General features: G+C 41.8%; 2 protein-coding genes across 7 annotated transcripts in view; one reads left to right on the top strand and one right to left on the bottom strand.

Moving 5' to 3' along the window:
- The window catches only part of UBR1 (ubiquitin protein ligase E3 component n-recognin 1), a 69,238-nt gene extending 66,822 nt beyond the window's left edge, over nucleotides 1-2,416 (bottom strand). For 3 of the 4 annotated variants that reach the window (XM_062635671.1, XM_062635670.1, XM_062635672.1), the window contains exon 1: nucleotides 2,205-2,416. In XM_062635671.1, coding sequence (XP_062491655.1) covers nucleotides 2,205-2,297 — 93 coding nt within the window. In that variant the 5' untranslated portion in view covers nucleotides 2,298-2,416. The remainder of the gene's footprint in view (nucleotides 1-2,204) is intronic. The other variant, XM_062635669.1, reaches the window with a different exon arrangement.
- A 2,718-nt stretch (nucleotides 2,417-5,134) lies between these two features.
- The window catches only part of TMEM62 (transmembrane protein 62), a 28,408-nt gene continuing 17,787 nt past the window's right edge, over nucleotides 5,135-15,755 (top strand). The window contains exons 1-5 of one of the 3 annotated variants that reach the window (XM_062635680.1): nucleotides 5,135-5,429; nucleotides 8,173-8,284; nucleotides 9,328-9,465; nucleotides 10,577-10,622; nucleotides 13,764-13,905. In XM_062635680.1, coding sequence (XP_062491664.1) covers nucleotides 5,247-5,429; nucleotides 8,173-8,284; nucleotides 9,328-9,465; nucleotides 10,577-10,622; nucleotides 13,764-13,905 — 621 coding nt within the window. In that variant the 5' untranslated portion in view covers nucleotides 5,135-5,246. Of the gene's footprint in view, nucleotides 5,430-5,999; nucleotides 6,019-8,172; nucleotides 8,285-9,327; nucleotides 9,466-10,576; nucleotides 10,623-13,763; nucleotides 13,906-15,755 lie in introns of those variants that run through there. The other 2 variants (XM_062635681.1, XM_062635682.1) reach the window with 2 other exon arrangements.

Here is a 15,755-nt window from a genome sequence, read left to right as displayed (position 1 = left end):
CAGTCAGGATACATCACATCCACCTAGCTAGTACAGAGGTAAATTGGGTGTACTGCTTCCAGATTACAGCTGTGTCTGGCATCCATATAGCCAGGTTCACAATCTAACTTGCTTTCACGAATGCTGTCAGACCCAGCCTAAGTCCACATCCCCACCTACCCTTCTCCCTTAATACCCTCACCCCATATTCCCTGCCTAAATTCCTGCATTTTGCTTGGCTATATGACAGACAACACAACCTGGCCACCCACCTCTCTTGGAATAATAGTAAATCTGGCACAGAGATTTGTCTAAAACAACATGAAAATCAAGACAACTTAGTGGACCAGCATCAACTGGAAGTAGCTCAGGATGTCTTCAATATCTGTGTTTTTCACACCATCGCTATTATCAGTTCTATGCATTTCCTGGGCTAGCTCAGGCTCTTATGTCCTCAAATAATGAGGCTGATTGCATTGCTTTGCTGCTGACTGCAACTATCACCTCAGACTTTCAAGCTTAAGAAGTTGCTTGAGTCAGATTGTAATTTTTGACAGCATAATGCAATCAAATTACATTTTTACTAGTTTAAAAATCAAACTGTTTCTAATACAGGAAAAAAAAAAACTCCACTCACAGGCCCGTAACAGTCATAGAAACATACTTCACTTTAGAAATAGAATAATGGAAGAGTTAGGGTTGGAAAGGACCATAAGATCATCCAGTTCCAACCCCCTTCCATGGGCAGGGGCACCTCATACTAAACCATGTCACTCAAGACTCTGTTCAGCCTGGCCTTGAACACTGCCAGGGATGGAACATTTACCACTTCCCTGGGCAGCCTGCTCCAGTGCCTCACCACCCTCACAGTAAAGAACTTCTTCCTTATATCTAACTTGAACTTCCTCTGTTTAAGTCTGAACCCATTACTCCTTGTCCTATCACTACAAGGCTCTGTAATTACAGGCTGCATCCTTACAACTTGCAGATACCCCTACAATTCTGCAAGAGGAGGTACAACAAATAACTGTTGTTGGCTTAGCACTGCTGCCTGCAAGATAAGTTCTAGGAGTAAACTTCTCCCATTTACATTTTCCTAATTTTATTGTTTGTAGCATGCTGTAAAATTTAAATACGCTACAGGCTTGCCAGTGCCCAACTTTAAACAGTTTCAAACCCACAGTACATATTCAGGATGTTACAGGAAAATGTAACATAAAATGGGACACGATTAAGTTTGTGACACATCTTCAGGCTCCCTTTCTTAAGTTAACGGCCTTTGGGTTTTGAACTCCTCTAGCAAAAGCATTGGCAACATAGTAATCACAAGGTTGCGACAGAAAGCACAGAAGGCCCTTACCTACTACTGTTAACCAGACAGATTAAACACTGCTGTATTCTCAATAGAGAATATTAAATACGTGCTTAAAGTAATTCACAGAAGAGAGAGAATAATTCTATTCAGCAAATAAACAACTGTCTCCATCTACATCCTTTCTAAACGCCACTATTTGTTGCTTTCATTCACACTCTGAGGAACAATAATCTGTTACTAAGCCTTTTTTTGTTCCACAGTAGCCACCTTTAAGGAAGGTAAAGTCACAAAGAGGATAAAGACGCATGTATATGCTACAAGGTCTTAAGGACACAGGATAGTCTCTGAAGCTTTCTAAAGTTTTATGTCGTTTAATTACAGGAAAGTCGAATGAAGACACGGGTCAGGGCCCCGGCAGAAGATGCTGTGGGGAGCTGCCAACAAACTGCTTCCCTCTGGGCCGCCTGACAGGAACTCGCCGGGGCTGGAACAGGGCTGGCTCCAAGGAGTAAAGACAGCTGCCGTCGGGCTGTGGCCAGTTCAAGCCGCCGGGACCGGGCCTGTGCCGTGCCGCGCTCCCAAGGGGCCCGGACCGGGGTCTGCCCGCAGCGCAGGGGGGTTGCGGACCGCCCGCCCCAGGCCCACCACCCGCGGCCGTTGAGCTGTTATGCCTCGGCAGGTGCCGCCGCCGCTGCCACCCGCCAGCAACTGTGGGCCCCACAACAGCGCGTTCCGCCCCTCCACGGCACCGCACTGCGGCCCTGACCCGGAGGACGCGACCCCCTCCAGCGGGGTGCACCGGTTCCCTCCGTGAAGGAAAGGCTCGGCCGAGCGGCAGGGTAGCGGCACAGACAGGGCTCAGGCTGCCCCGAGGGGCGGCAGAGGGAACCGCGCCGGGCTGCAAGCTCACCATGGCTCGCTCCTGAGGCTGCACGGGGAAGCGGCCACCCGCTGCTCCCGCCGCGTCGCGGCCTCCGTGGCTTCCGTCGCCTCCGTCCGCCATTTTGAAAGTGAGGGACGCTGCCGGCGACAGCGTCACCGCCCGGAAGAAACCGCCGCCGTCACCCGGCCACTGCGCTGCGTCCACAGCCCGCCCATCGCAGCCGCCGGCGCCGCACCGCGCGCATGCTCCGTGGCGCTGAGGAGTTTCGGGCTGAGGCGCCGTAGCTGGGGGCTGAGGGGACAGCGGTCGCCTTGACCCGGTTTGGTTTGCTGGGAGGCCGGGACCCGTACGGCAGCGTCTCCTGGTATCATCAGGAGGTCGAAGCAAAGCGCTTTCACACGGCCGACCCGCGAAACTTGTGTTAATCCTGCCTGCAGAGTTATACAGAGTTCCTGTGTGGGCACTTAACACGGTGTTGGTGTTTGCTTACGGCCCTGCATTTACAGCAAGATAATAGCGGAAGTAATTTTCATATACACATGCATATTCGTCCTCCTTCAGCAGACATGGCACATCTGCCATTTGGGCTAAGCAAAGGCAAAATGTTAGGAACTCCGTACAAACGTAGGAGGCAGCAGTAGCTTTAGACACATGCCTGTCTCCAAGGTCAAAAGTGTTTCCTCCACAGCTCCTTGCTACAGCTTATTGTAACTGTTCTGGGTACTCTTGCAGAAGATGAGGGTGCTTAGGAACTTGGTTGATGTGTGACAGACCTGGCCTAAGAGCTGTTGGAAGTCTTAGGGATTATTGCAAAACAGTCCAGTTGTGCAATTCCCTGTGCTTGTGCCTTTCTAGGGCTGGGGAAATAGGGAAGCGGCCATAGCTTTAGGCCTTGCAGGCATACATATTAACCACGTGTCTAGTTCCTCTGATTTTAGAAGACTGCCTTCTTCCATTGCAGTCTTATTGCTTCAGGCCTCTGAGATACTTTTCCTTGCTCCTCAGTTATCAGTATGGATGGCATAAAGTTTGCAGGTGACCTTTTCAGGTATATTTAATAGATTTTTCTCATTGTACATGGTCACAGGTACCCTTGAAGTTCTTATGTCTTCAGATCATCCCACTGTAGCTCTTCTGTAGTAGCTACCACTCATCATTTTAAGAAATGCAGACTTACTTCATTGAAATCTGTCACTTAAAATCACTAAAACAGATTTAGGCATAAGATGTAGGAAAGGACAAAGTCGATTTTGCCATTAAGCCACTTGCCAATTGCTTCAAAGCTTCACTGAGTTTTGTCTGTACACACTGCAGCTCTGTGCTCTATCCTTTTTGGTATCATGGCTGACGACTAACCAGCAGTGTTTGCACAACAGCTGAGTTTAGACTGTGATTACTGGAGTCCTCCTCATACACTGGCATCAACAGTAATATAATATAATCCAGCTGCTGATGCAGTTGAGCAAGAGAAGCAAGGCTGTTATTCAGAGAGCAACAAACGCACCCAAGCAGGGGAGGGCTGCATGTAGTCCCCTTGCTGTGACACAAGCACCTTTCTTGTGTGGCCATCTTTCTGAGCAGCCAGTATGGCTTTGCTTTACTGTGGGACTTTTAGAAGTAAACCAGCTGCTTTAGCTGAACAATTGCATAGACTTATTAAACAAAATACTGCCAAAAAAATGAAAGATCTGGAACTCAGGTAAGCTGGGACATGGCAAAATAAGTGGCAGCAAACCTCTGACAAAACAAATTGGCAGCACTACCCAGGCAGAAATGGCACCAAACATCAAGATCTCCATGGTTACTAAAGTACTACAGAGGAAATAAGAAGAACGAAACAGGAATCCAGATAATTTTTAATGGAGACAAAATGCTGAAGCTTAGTAAGCTCAGCAGTCCTGCTAGAGCTAAAATAAAATGGTACAGCTGCGGGAAGAAACTGAGCAAACCCCAGTTTTCAGGATTGCTCCTCAGAATTACCAGGACTGCTGATTGCTAACTGTTGGTTTAAAAGCAGTTGTTTGGGGTGTTCTTTGGGGAAAGTAAGAAGCTGACAAGCAAGGTGGAAGGCAGATAAAAATAACAAAGCTAACATAAGTTAAGTCCCACAAAGAGCAGCTAAATTAACAAGAACATCTGAGAAAGTAATACAGTCTAACTCAGCTGAGAAGTTTTTCTTGAGCAATGCTAAAAATTAAATCTTTGCCCTATGACAATTATATGAGAAAAGAAAATTAAAATTAAGCAATATTGAATTAGAAACTTCTATCTGTAAAGTTGTTTGAGAATAAATACAACATTTACTATCAAAGAAAACTGGTGTACAGTGACAGAAGCTTTTTCAGCTAAACGCATGCTTAAGATGGTAAGAAAAACATCTCAACAGTAAATGTGGCAGCAGTTAGGAAAACAGAGTTGATAACAAAGAATAACTTACTGATTCTGAAACTCTGTAGTTGCTATAGTAAGAGTCAGAATGGCAAAAAAAAAAAAAAAAAGAAAAAAAAAAAAGAAAAAAAGTTTGAAAGACCAAGAAAAACTTTTAAATTATGTCAGGAGCAAAAACCAAAACTGAACAAAAAAGGTTAATTGGCTAGATTTCTGAGCAGGTAGAATTACAAGTACTGACAGGAAAAACAGAGTGAATGTTTGTGTGCTGTACTGGGAAGACAACAGGATGAGGCATTGGTCTCTTCGTATGCCGGGTTTTGCTCCAGCCGACCAAAGGAACGGCCCGAGGCCTCCTTAGGGCACATACTTCCCCCAAAATCACCGAAACGGTTTAGGGGCTACGCCAAGCCGCGCATTTCAGGTAACGTTTCGGCCTGTAGCGTTTTAGCCGAGCCGTTTAACAAGCGCCCACAGGCCGGCCGCTCCAGGCAGACCACGGCGGAGGAGGGGAGCCCCCGCCCGGCCGCCCCTCGCGCTGCTATCGGTCCTCCGGGCCAACCACAGAGGAGCGGCAGGGGCGGCCCGATAAGCAGAGCAGGGGGGTGGGCCGCGACGCGGAAGTGCTGAAGCCGGCGGCGCCGCCCGGCGGCGGGCAGGAGGGTCCGCCGGGGTGGGCGCATGGTGGCGGGGCGGCGCAGGATGCTGAAGCTGGCCGCGGGGCTGCTGGCGGCGGCTGCTGTGGCGCTGCTGCTGGATTGGTGCGTGCCTTCGGGGACGCCAGCGCCCGCGGCGGGTCAGCGCCGGCGGGACTCCCTGCCCGCCCCCGGGGCAGAGGCCGCCAACCTGCTGTGGGTGGTGCAGGTGAGTGGGGCCGGGCCGGGGCTGCTCCCCTTCGGCGTCCACCAGGCTGCGGCGAGGGACGGGCGCGGGGTTGGGGTCCCCGATGGCCTTCCCACTGTGGTGGGAGACTCTGACACCTTCTCCCGGGAAGCGTCCCTTTTTGCTGTTGCGGAGGGTCTCTGTCAAGCAGAAGTTACAGGTGTTCGGCCAGAATACCCAATGTGCGTGGTAGAAGCGAGTAATTAAAGCTCTAATTATTACACTATCCTATGTACTATCTCGGTACCCGATCCAGTATTATCTACTGGGGTAGTAGATAATGCCTGTCCCTGTCCCCTTCCAAAACTCAGGAAAGTTGTGTGCATGAGAAAATAGTTACACAGATTTTTATCAACGGAAGGTATTGGGCCAGTGTAAGAGTGACGTGTGTTAGGTTAAATGTGCACAGCTTTCTTTCCAGGTTGAATGTAAATGCAAATTAACTTGGCATAGTCTTGGAAGTAAACTGTCACCTCTGGGTACACCTGTGGCCTCTCTTCGACTCTTTCCCCCAGATCAGTCTTGAAGCGCTTAATGTATAACTGACCGCAAGCTGTAAATGTATTTGCAGGTAATCAATGCCTGAGATGTCACAGAGGTTGCATCCAGTTCCTTCTAACAAATAGGCTGCTTTTGCTATTTTGTTTTTATTCTCAAACCCAAGGACACCTTGCTTAAATGTACTAGTTGCAGCCAGTGCCCTTGGTGCATCAGCCAAATAAATGTATTATTAGTCCTTATGTTCTCTCCAATTGCTATGTATTTGCAATGTCAAATTTTCAGTAATTTTTCCTTAAGTGACTTAGGGCTTATCTCTGCTGCAGAGTAGATTTCAAGATGAGAGATATGCTTGAATTAAGATAGATAAAGCCCCTATCTTGAGTTGCTATCTTGAAGAGACTCAACTACAGCAGCATATAGCAGCTGCAAAGCTATGCTGACAAGCAGCATGCACAGATCCATGCAGCATCTCCCATGTTCTCTCTGGTTGTGTTACTTCAAGTGGAGTTCTCCCAGGAATAGGTCACAGTGCAGCTAATTTGAGACTTGGCTTTACTTTCAAGTGTTTATGTTCTCTTTCAGATCTGCCCTTTAACAGATGTCTTATCATAGACCCAACTTGGAAATAAATCAAGCACTAAATCCAGCATTGTGCCTGATGATGTTGTGGGAAACGGGCTTCAGGCTCCCTGGTGACTTCAGAGGTCTAACTTCAGTCACTGGATAGGGCCTTTTGTAGATCTTAAACTTGTATCATAGTAGAGGAAAAAAGAGAGAAGATCTTTGTAGAAAATCAGGCTTCCCAAACACTGACTGATAAAAGGTTGGGAATTTACATTCTTCATTGTTATCAGTAGAGAGTCTTGTGAGACTTTTGCTCAAGCATCTGGAAACAGCAAAATTAGAAGTTTTTATTTTCTCTGTTTGATTGCTGATCTGTTCATAGATAGATGAATTGCAAATCCACAGGCTGAGGAGAAGTAAAATAAGACATTGTATCCTTGTCAGCGGTTGAATTAGATTTAATGTATTGAGGTAGTTTTACTATGCTTTTTGATTCATACTAGCTTGACTATATTAATAAAAATGAAGTTAAGGTTATGTCTGAAAATGTTTACCTTTTTTTAGCATCCAATTCTGATACAGGCAAAAATTACATATAAGCAAATGGGGAATTTCCCTAAGCAGAGTTAAAAAACTGTTTTCAGGCAATGCTTCCTACGTATTCAAATGGCTGAGTAAATAAACGCTAAGGCATTTTGTCTCCAAGGTATTTCATGTAGATTTCTCAAAATGGAAAAAGATCCAGGTTTATTAAATTGAACGTAAAAGTTAATGTTTTTCTTTCTCAGTCAGTGATATCATCAGATGGCCATGAGCATGTGCTCACTGGTTTTTGAGTGTCAGATTTGTTTAAACTGAGGGGGATAAGTTACTAATTCACTGAAATGGAATGGCAGGTGGAATTGAAAGCATTCCCCTAAGATTTACTTGGGACATACCTGAAAAAGCATAATATTAACAACAAAAAAAAAATCTTACTTTTCTTATTCTCTGCATCCCGTCCTGTAGGTATCTTCTGATGTGAGGGCTTTGACTGTTCAGAAATGAACAGCACCTTTTGCAGTTATGTGCGAGTGGTATCATCATTTCTTGGACAATCTTTGTGTTCATGAAGCACATGGAATAGGTTGTAAACACACTCATTAGCTCCATTAAAATGCAGGGATAGAATGTAGTAAGTCCTTCCACCCAGCTGCTGGAAATGGCACACCAGGTACAAAATCAGTTATCAGTATGCTTCACGTCTTAGGTGACTTTAATCTTGTTTTGCTTTGCAGAACTACTTACTGTTAATCTCTTGCAGCAAGATCATTGTGTTGTACCAGAAGCTCACAGAATTTGAAAGTCAACAGGCCAACTTAAAGCCATCAAAACTTGCTGTAGATAGCTAAGCATTTCCTCGTATCATTGTATGCCCTTAGATTGAAAGAGATTTTCTCAGTGTAAATATGATTCTAGGGGTTAGAGATGCAGTGTTATATGTTTGCTCTGCTTTTTTTCTTCCCTAATCGTCCACTTCTGTTTCTCTCTGTATCCCATGTACTGATATGAATCACTACGACTGCTCTTACTTTGCATTCTTATATACGTGATTTTGCAGAACAAACAGGGCAGCAATAATCCTCTGCTTGGGACAGTGTTTAATTTTTCTCTTTTGCAGGTGTCAGATATTCATATCAGTAGATTTCGGGATCCCAAACGAGCTCCTGACTTCGAAAAATTCTGTTCCGAAACAATTGATATAATTCAGCCAGCACTTGTTCTAGCAACAGGTGAGCAATTCACCATGTGGATTTCCTGTTGAATGTGCTGTCAAAGGAAGAGCAAACAAGGAAACTTTAAAGCCTTAAGGTATCTTGAGCAATGGCAATGGAGTTTCAACTGCAGATAGACTGCTAGAAGCAGAAGAGAATAACTTTGCAACTGAAGAGAATTAGTTTTTGTTCAGTGAGTGAGTCTGACAGTGTTTAGTGTATATTATATGTAAGAGACATAATTATGCAATATAGTTACAGTTTTTCCAATACTTATTACTTCACCTTAGTTGTCCCTAGCAGCTCCCTTCCTTCTTGTCCTCCTGCTAGTAACTCTACATCAGTCTTCACTATTTGAAATTACAGAAATTATCAATGTCTGTGATAAGTCATTAGAAGCCAGTTCCTCTCAGAACGATCCCTGCTCATTTGTATGAAATTCAACTATCAATTAATGTCAGATTTCATTGCTGGTTTCTGTTTGAACATATCGTACCAAGACAGGTGAAATAAGCCTTGCCATTCCATTTGATAGCTTGCTATTGAAACAGATTAAGTTTTGGCAAGCAAATAAAAACACTTTGAGCCACTACTATATGCGAGGCTTTAGAATCTTAATGTTAGACCTGGACTTTTGTTTCTACAGGGAGTTACCTATCTGCTGCTTGCTTTTTAAGTTAAGAGTTCAGAAATAGTTAGCATTCATCCTTAAACTAGCAATGCAGGAAGGCATTACTGTATGAACAGAGCTGGGAATGGTTCAAACTCTAACTGGAGCTTGCGGGGATACAGAAGGTGTGAAGTCAAACAAAGCTTCTCTGACTACAGTCTTCAGGTATAACGAATATGTCATAATTGTCTTCATTTTGGTATGGCATTAGTGAAAGTGCTGCAGTGATGTGGCTGATAGATGTTTCAAGAGGCTGCCACATCTACCTTAGAAGGTATTTACCTCTCATAGCAGATGACTGGAGTGTTTAATGCACTTACTCTAGGACACATGGATGGCATGCTCACGTAGTTACAGTATGTGTGTAAGCCTTGCCTTTGTGCACTTTCAGGTGACCTCACAGATGCGAAGACAAGAGATAAACTGGGATCTGAGCAGGTAGAAGTAGAATGGAAAACTTACCAGTCAATCCTGAAGAGATCAAGGGTCATGGAAAAAACCAAGTGGATAGACATCAAGGGGAATCATGGTAAGAAGGAAATTAAACACTTATTTCTTTCCTGAGATTACAGAGCTGATTTAGACAAGTTAGAATATCGAGGTAAAATAAAAATAATCTAAAGAATATAGTACTTAGTAGCACATTAGTGATGGCTATGAACCAGTAGAAGGGCTTGCCATCTACATGTTTGCTTCACCAAGGGCACACTTTGTTTAGAGGCACTTACTGGAATATTAGTACCAGGGAAGAAGGAGTCTTCGTGTATTGCTTTTGCCTTTCAAATGGTAGAACAGAGCTCCAGACGTTAGTTTCCAGGTCATTAGCTTATATACCCCCTTTTTTAATTGAAGGGCAAACTGTAACCTTACCCTATTGAAGAAATGGTTTGAATTTACAAACACACATGTAACCTTTTTTCTCCTCCTTGGTACCCTATTGAAGAAATGGTTTGAATTTACTTTTCGTAGACCTGCTCCCACAGGTTTAAGTTTAAAAGTGTCACACATTCAGCATGTAAAGGAAAATTGATTTCTTTTGAACAGAAAGACCTCATAGAAGTTTGTACACATCCTAGTTGTTGCTACATTCTAAGCAGTCAAACACAAGCTAACAACCTTTTTAAGCTATATAAGCCAGCTGTTACAAGAAGGGCAAAACTAGGAAGCCTAGCACTTGAGGAAAAAAAGTGCATATGTTGTCGTATGCTGCCCATATGTGACTTTTTTACTCCTATTTCCCTATCAGGCCTCTGTTACCAGCCTTAATGACGGACTTAGGCTGCAGGAGAAACCTCCCTAAGTTGCTGTCTGTTTTATACACACTTTTTTCTGGTGCTATAGCTACTTTATTTTCCTTGCATAAGTTAGGTCTTGCCTATAGAGAATGCACTCAGTCCAAAAAGCCTTATGACCAAAGTAGAAACACGTGGTTAGCTTTTAGCCGCTAAATGACAATTTACATTCCCAAAACAACTTTAGCTTTGAGTTGAAACTTAAATGAGAAAACTGTTTTTCTTTTAGGTCTACTGCATCAAGTATATTCTGTGCCTGCTGAGACAGCTTTATTTCAGCATAAGGAAATAAAATGCAGAGGTCAATGATCAATTTGATCTTAATCTCTTTTTTTCTCTCCCTTACAGATTCATTCAACATTCCACACCTGAATAGCATTCGGAATTATTACAGGTACTTTTATTTACCATTATATTCAAGATCAAACTCACTAGACAATATTGTTTTCAGTTTCACACATATGCTTTTCTCACTGACTTTCCTATAGTCCAGTATTGTATTTGCTATTCCCGCTGTCGTTTCTGATGCCAGTTAGTAGACCAGACTAATAGTAAATAGAGAATTCTTTGCACAGATTCTTATTTCTTATCCCTCTGTGTTTTGTAATTGAACATATTGTAAATCTGCCTGTGGCTAGGAAATGTTTTGTTACATGTTCAGTTTCCTCAGAGCAGTTATATGATGTATTTCTGTTCCCAGGGAATGCTTTTCCTCCTCAAAATACATGAAAGAAAAGAAAAAGAAAGCAAGAGAGTACTTCACTTTTTAAAATGTTTTTTTTCTGCATGCACAAGAGGGCTTTTCATGTCATATAGGTCTAAATTTTTTCCAAGCCATTTTAAAAAACTGAAAGTAGAGCAGGAAGAAGGCAGGTGGTGATGATGTGTGGGCAAATATTCTTGAGGAACACATTTAAGATTTACATGTGAAGATAAGTGAGGAAAATTCCCTTTCTTCAGCTGGCTGTTTTGCTTGCACATTGTAAAAGTAACCTCAGTTGTAACTTGTGTTTAACTTTGTGTCCTTAGCATCTGAACACAAAATCTTGTTTCATAATTTTGGTGGTGCTTTCAGCTTTGACTCTTTGGAACTGGAGGAGGACTTGGAAATCTAAACTCGACTTCAATTCAGGCTCTTAAGCCACCCACTTTTCAATAAGAGGACACGTTAAACATCTGATGTCTGGGCAGATATGTTTTCCCATAAATTCTGTGGGATAGGATCCTACAGCAGCTGCATTTTCAGGAGAACATGGAATTTATATGTGGATTTACCATAAAAGGATGAATGTAGGGTGCTAACAAGGCTTTTGGATGCGCTAGTGCAGTGCAGTGCACATCCCTGTATCTTTTGCCACAGTTGTGGCTACATGACAGTCTGTTATCGGTCTTCCACTCTAGTTTAAGGCTGCTGTCAGAAGTCCTAGTGACACACATGGGAAGATGCAGCACCAGTGAATTTGCCAGATCATCTATGAATTTTTGCTTGGCCTGGACAAGCTTATTGATTGGATAGATGCATGAATCATCTGTCTCTAGTCTACACTGAAGATGCACTGATAGTGTAGGCTTAAATTTTAGACTAACAATAGTGCGTGTGCCTTTAACATAGTAGAATAGACCAAACTGTTCTAACTTACTAACACTAAGAGAGAGTGTTCAGCTGATAGGGAAGGAACATCATGGGACTGATAACAACTAAGGAGACAGTAAATAAGACCAAGGATGCCAGCCTTCAAGGTAGCAGAGTGGCGCCCAACACAGAGCGAGACTGGAACAGAACAGAAGCAAGGACATACCAACTGCTAACTCAGCACTAGGACCCTGTGAGCGTGCACAAGCACTGAGGTCATTCAGTAAACACAGTGAGGAAGACTACCAGCGATCACTGTCATAGAAAGACAGAAATTGTAGGTTATGACCCTGAGCTTTCAGTTTTCTTATTGAAGTTCATAATAATAACTTTAATTTCAAAAAAAGAAAACATTGTGAAAGGGCCTTTATGGCGTTGGAAGTATTGATTTCTATCAGAAACTTGGTTTTAATATATTGGCTTCAGGACAACCTTTCTGGCAATTTATTCTGACTGGTGGAGGAACAGTGATATGAACTGCTTTCCAGTTGGCTGTGTTCAAACTATAATCGTCATCTGAACTCATGGATGTTTTAGCTTCCACATATCATGGAGGGAATTAAAAAAATAATAGCAATGACACCACCCCAAAAGCCCCAAGCCCCAAACCCCCAAAAAATCAAACTCCCCCCCCCTCCGCCCCAGCCTAAAAGGTTTTAGTTAATCTCAGATTTACTTACAATTATTTTAGTTGCATAATTTAAATCTTAATCGAGCAATTTAGTAGATACCATTTGTTGTAACGTTATCTGTCTTTGCCAATGGAGGATATGTGCCATTCCCATCTAGCATAAAGTATCAAAAGCACTTCCATTTTAGAAGTTAAAAAAAATGAAAATACATGTTGTCAATGGAAAAAGAGCAAACAATGAATATATTCATTATTACATGTATTTATCATAGGAAATATTAGCATAAAACCATGGAGGGGGAAAAAAGGTGGAATTAGTTGACACATCTCATGCGTCCCTCCCTGTTTACAGGTCTTTCTAAGAGTATTTCAAGATTGAGATGCAAGAGCGTAGTTAACATCACGTAACATGCAATAGAGCAGCAACGCTTTTTGCTCTCTTCTCCTACTCTGTGTAATTCTGATGACATTCTACAAGTGTCAGGAGAACTAGTAAGATTTGCTATATCAAGAAATGAAAAAAAGCAATAAGCAAGAGGAAATGCTGCATCCTTTGCTATGTATAAGATTTTGTGTAGTGTAGTGTTTCTGGTTTGGATCTTCTGGAAAATAACTGGAAAGGTTCAATGTTTCTTTGGTTCAAGATCATATTTCATTAGCCAACAGCTGATCATTCTACATCAGAATAACGTAAGGGACCTTCAACAAGTCATAGAATCATAGAATGATTAGGGCTGGAAGGGACCTTAAGGTCATCTGGATCATCTAGTTCCAACCCCCTGCCATGGGCAGGAATAGTGGAGACAGGACTTGATGTCTCTCATATTTCTACGTAAGCAAAGAAAGATTCTTTTTGAAAAACTATTTCAGATACCAACTATAAACACAAGACAATAACTTGTTTTCCTTTGCAGGTCTCCTTCAATTGAGAGTCGTGTAAGATCCTGCTGTCCCTTCATGTTGCCTATTTATTTTGTATCATTTATGCTGCTGGCCTGTCCATTATCCATAAAAACATACCACATAGCTCAGTTTATGCTAACACTTTTTGAAATGTTTGTGTACTAATCTGCTGCTTGTCTTATATGACATGTGTGATGCATCTTTGAAGTACAGAATCTCAATGCCGTTGATGTTTTAGAAGAGCCTTTACTGCAGTAACAAGGTGGAACTAGAGCTAATGCAAGAAATTTTGCATTCATCCTACACAGGTCATTTTTGTCAATGCTGCAAGGTTTCCTAACAGCAATATTTCCATTTTATTTTGGCAGGAAGTACTCTGCCTGGCACAAAGATGGCTCTTTCCATTACATCCACACCACCCCGTTTGGGAACTATTCATTCATCTGTGTGGATGCCACACTAAGCCCAGGCCCTAAGAGACCCTACAATTTCTTCGGGATTTTAAACGCGGTATTTTATGAGTCTTGGCATTCCATTTTGCTGCTGGCTTACTTCTATAATGGCTTGTTTGGGGTTTTTTATAAAGAAGAATTGTCTGGAAGATTTATGCTCACCTAAAAGAGTCTTTATGCTTTTAAGTTATTAGGCATTTGGGATATTTATTTAGAAAAATGAGTCTGTCACTTAACATGTAAAGTATCAGTGTTTTCTCTTAAATAATTCAGTACAAAAATGTCAAATTAGACATTTTAAGGACACTGTCAATAGTTTCTTAGCATTTAGCTAGGCTTGCATGAGAACTTCCTTATATGCTGTAAAGTTTAAAACAAAATCAAACTTTCTCATTTCTCATCTCCTTTTTGCTTTGTTAGATGCTTTTTTTTTGTTGTTGTTGCTAATATTACAGATTAGAGAGTTGCACTTCTCAATGGAATAATTTGAAAGATAATGCTATAAAGAAATGTGGCATTTATGAATGTGAGGTCTGATCTTCTGAGACCATAAAATTTACATGGTATTGTTTTGAGAATAACATTAATCCCAATGTTTCAACCGCATATCATCTTAGATAATATTTTGCTTTGCTTTTATTTTTTTCTGTGTAGTTTATTGATATGATTTTCTTCTTGAGATACTCTTCTGAAGTGTTGGCAGAGAGTTACTGGGTTCTGGTAAAGAGATGTCATGTTTTGCCTATGATAAATACCTCAGGGAAAAGTAAAAAGTTCTCCCTCTAATCTTGTCTAAAGAAGGCTGGACATCTAATTAAGTGTTTGTAAAGTGCCTGGTGATGCTTAGATAAAAGGTGATGTAGGATTGTCGAGTACTCTTCTCCCTGTTTAATGTAATCCATAGTGGGTGCAGTAGATTTGCAGACAAACTCTCAAGAAGCTAAGAAATGCTGTTGAGTCTAGAGCTCCTTGGCTGCAGTAAGTCAAGGATTTGCTTGCTATTAGTAGCAAGAGTCTAGGGAACATCATTTGCAGATTTTTGCACAAAACTGAAGGTGGATACCTGTAAGATTTAAATCTCTGACAGAAATTTGAAAAATAAATTAGATTTGTGTTAGTAATTTGATTGCATAGCCTAGATAAAAATATTCTTAAAGCCCAAATTCATAAAGGCAAATGAAGAATCATTTCACTTGCTAAGCCCATTACATTAACCCAGAATGGTATTCTGGATTAATTCTTTTTGAATATACCTTTATTTCTGTTTGCTTTGTTCGTGCCCTTCAGTGTTTCTTTTCAGGTAGGAGGGAAAAGAATATGTTGGTGGTTCTCTGCATTACCCTAAAAGATGATCTGCAAAATGGTGGAAGAGTGGATTTAAGTTCTTTTCTGGTTTTAGTTTTCCTGCCTACTCTGTTAGACTTTGAGATCCTATTAGTATTCGGATTCTGTCTGGACAGTGAGTGGCTTATTTAATATTGGAAGTCAGGCAAGTAAAGGAGATGAATTTTACCTGCTGTGTAAAGTGTTAGTTTTGCTTAACTTTAACAGCAATAGCTGAGTAATATTTTCAAGATTCAGTGTCATAATTCATCCAGTTAAATGCCTGAAGCATATGGTGCACAGTTTGTGGCCTGTCATGCCTATAAAGGCTGTCTAACAACTTAAGAGATAATATGGATGATAATTATAAGGTAAAGATGTTTGTAAAGTCGACTCAAGTGTGTTGTCATTGACTATATAAATAAGCAGCAGAACAGATAGAAATATCATTTACAAAGTACTTCTTTATGTTGTACTTTTCCTATGTTCACTTGCAAGGAAGGTGTTGAGTGTCTTGTTTTTGCTTTATTTTTCCAGCACTGGGTTTTAGGGATAGGTCTAGTAATACATTTTGGTCATTCCCAG

The sequence above is a fragment of the Pezoporus occidentalis genome, unplaced genomic scaffold (assembly GCF_034315485.1).
Source record: "Pezoporus occidentalis ecotype Australia unplaced genomic scaffold, CSIRO_AGI_Poc_V1 ctg46, whole genome shotgun sequence".
Classification (NCBI taxonomy): Eukaryota; Metazoa; Chordata; class Aves; order Psittaciformes; family Psittacidae; genus Pezoporus; species Pezoporus occidentalis.
Note: the sequence above shows the minus strand (reverse complement) of the source record. Positions and strands in the feature narration are given on the sequence as shown.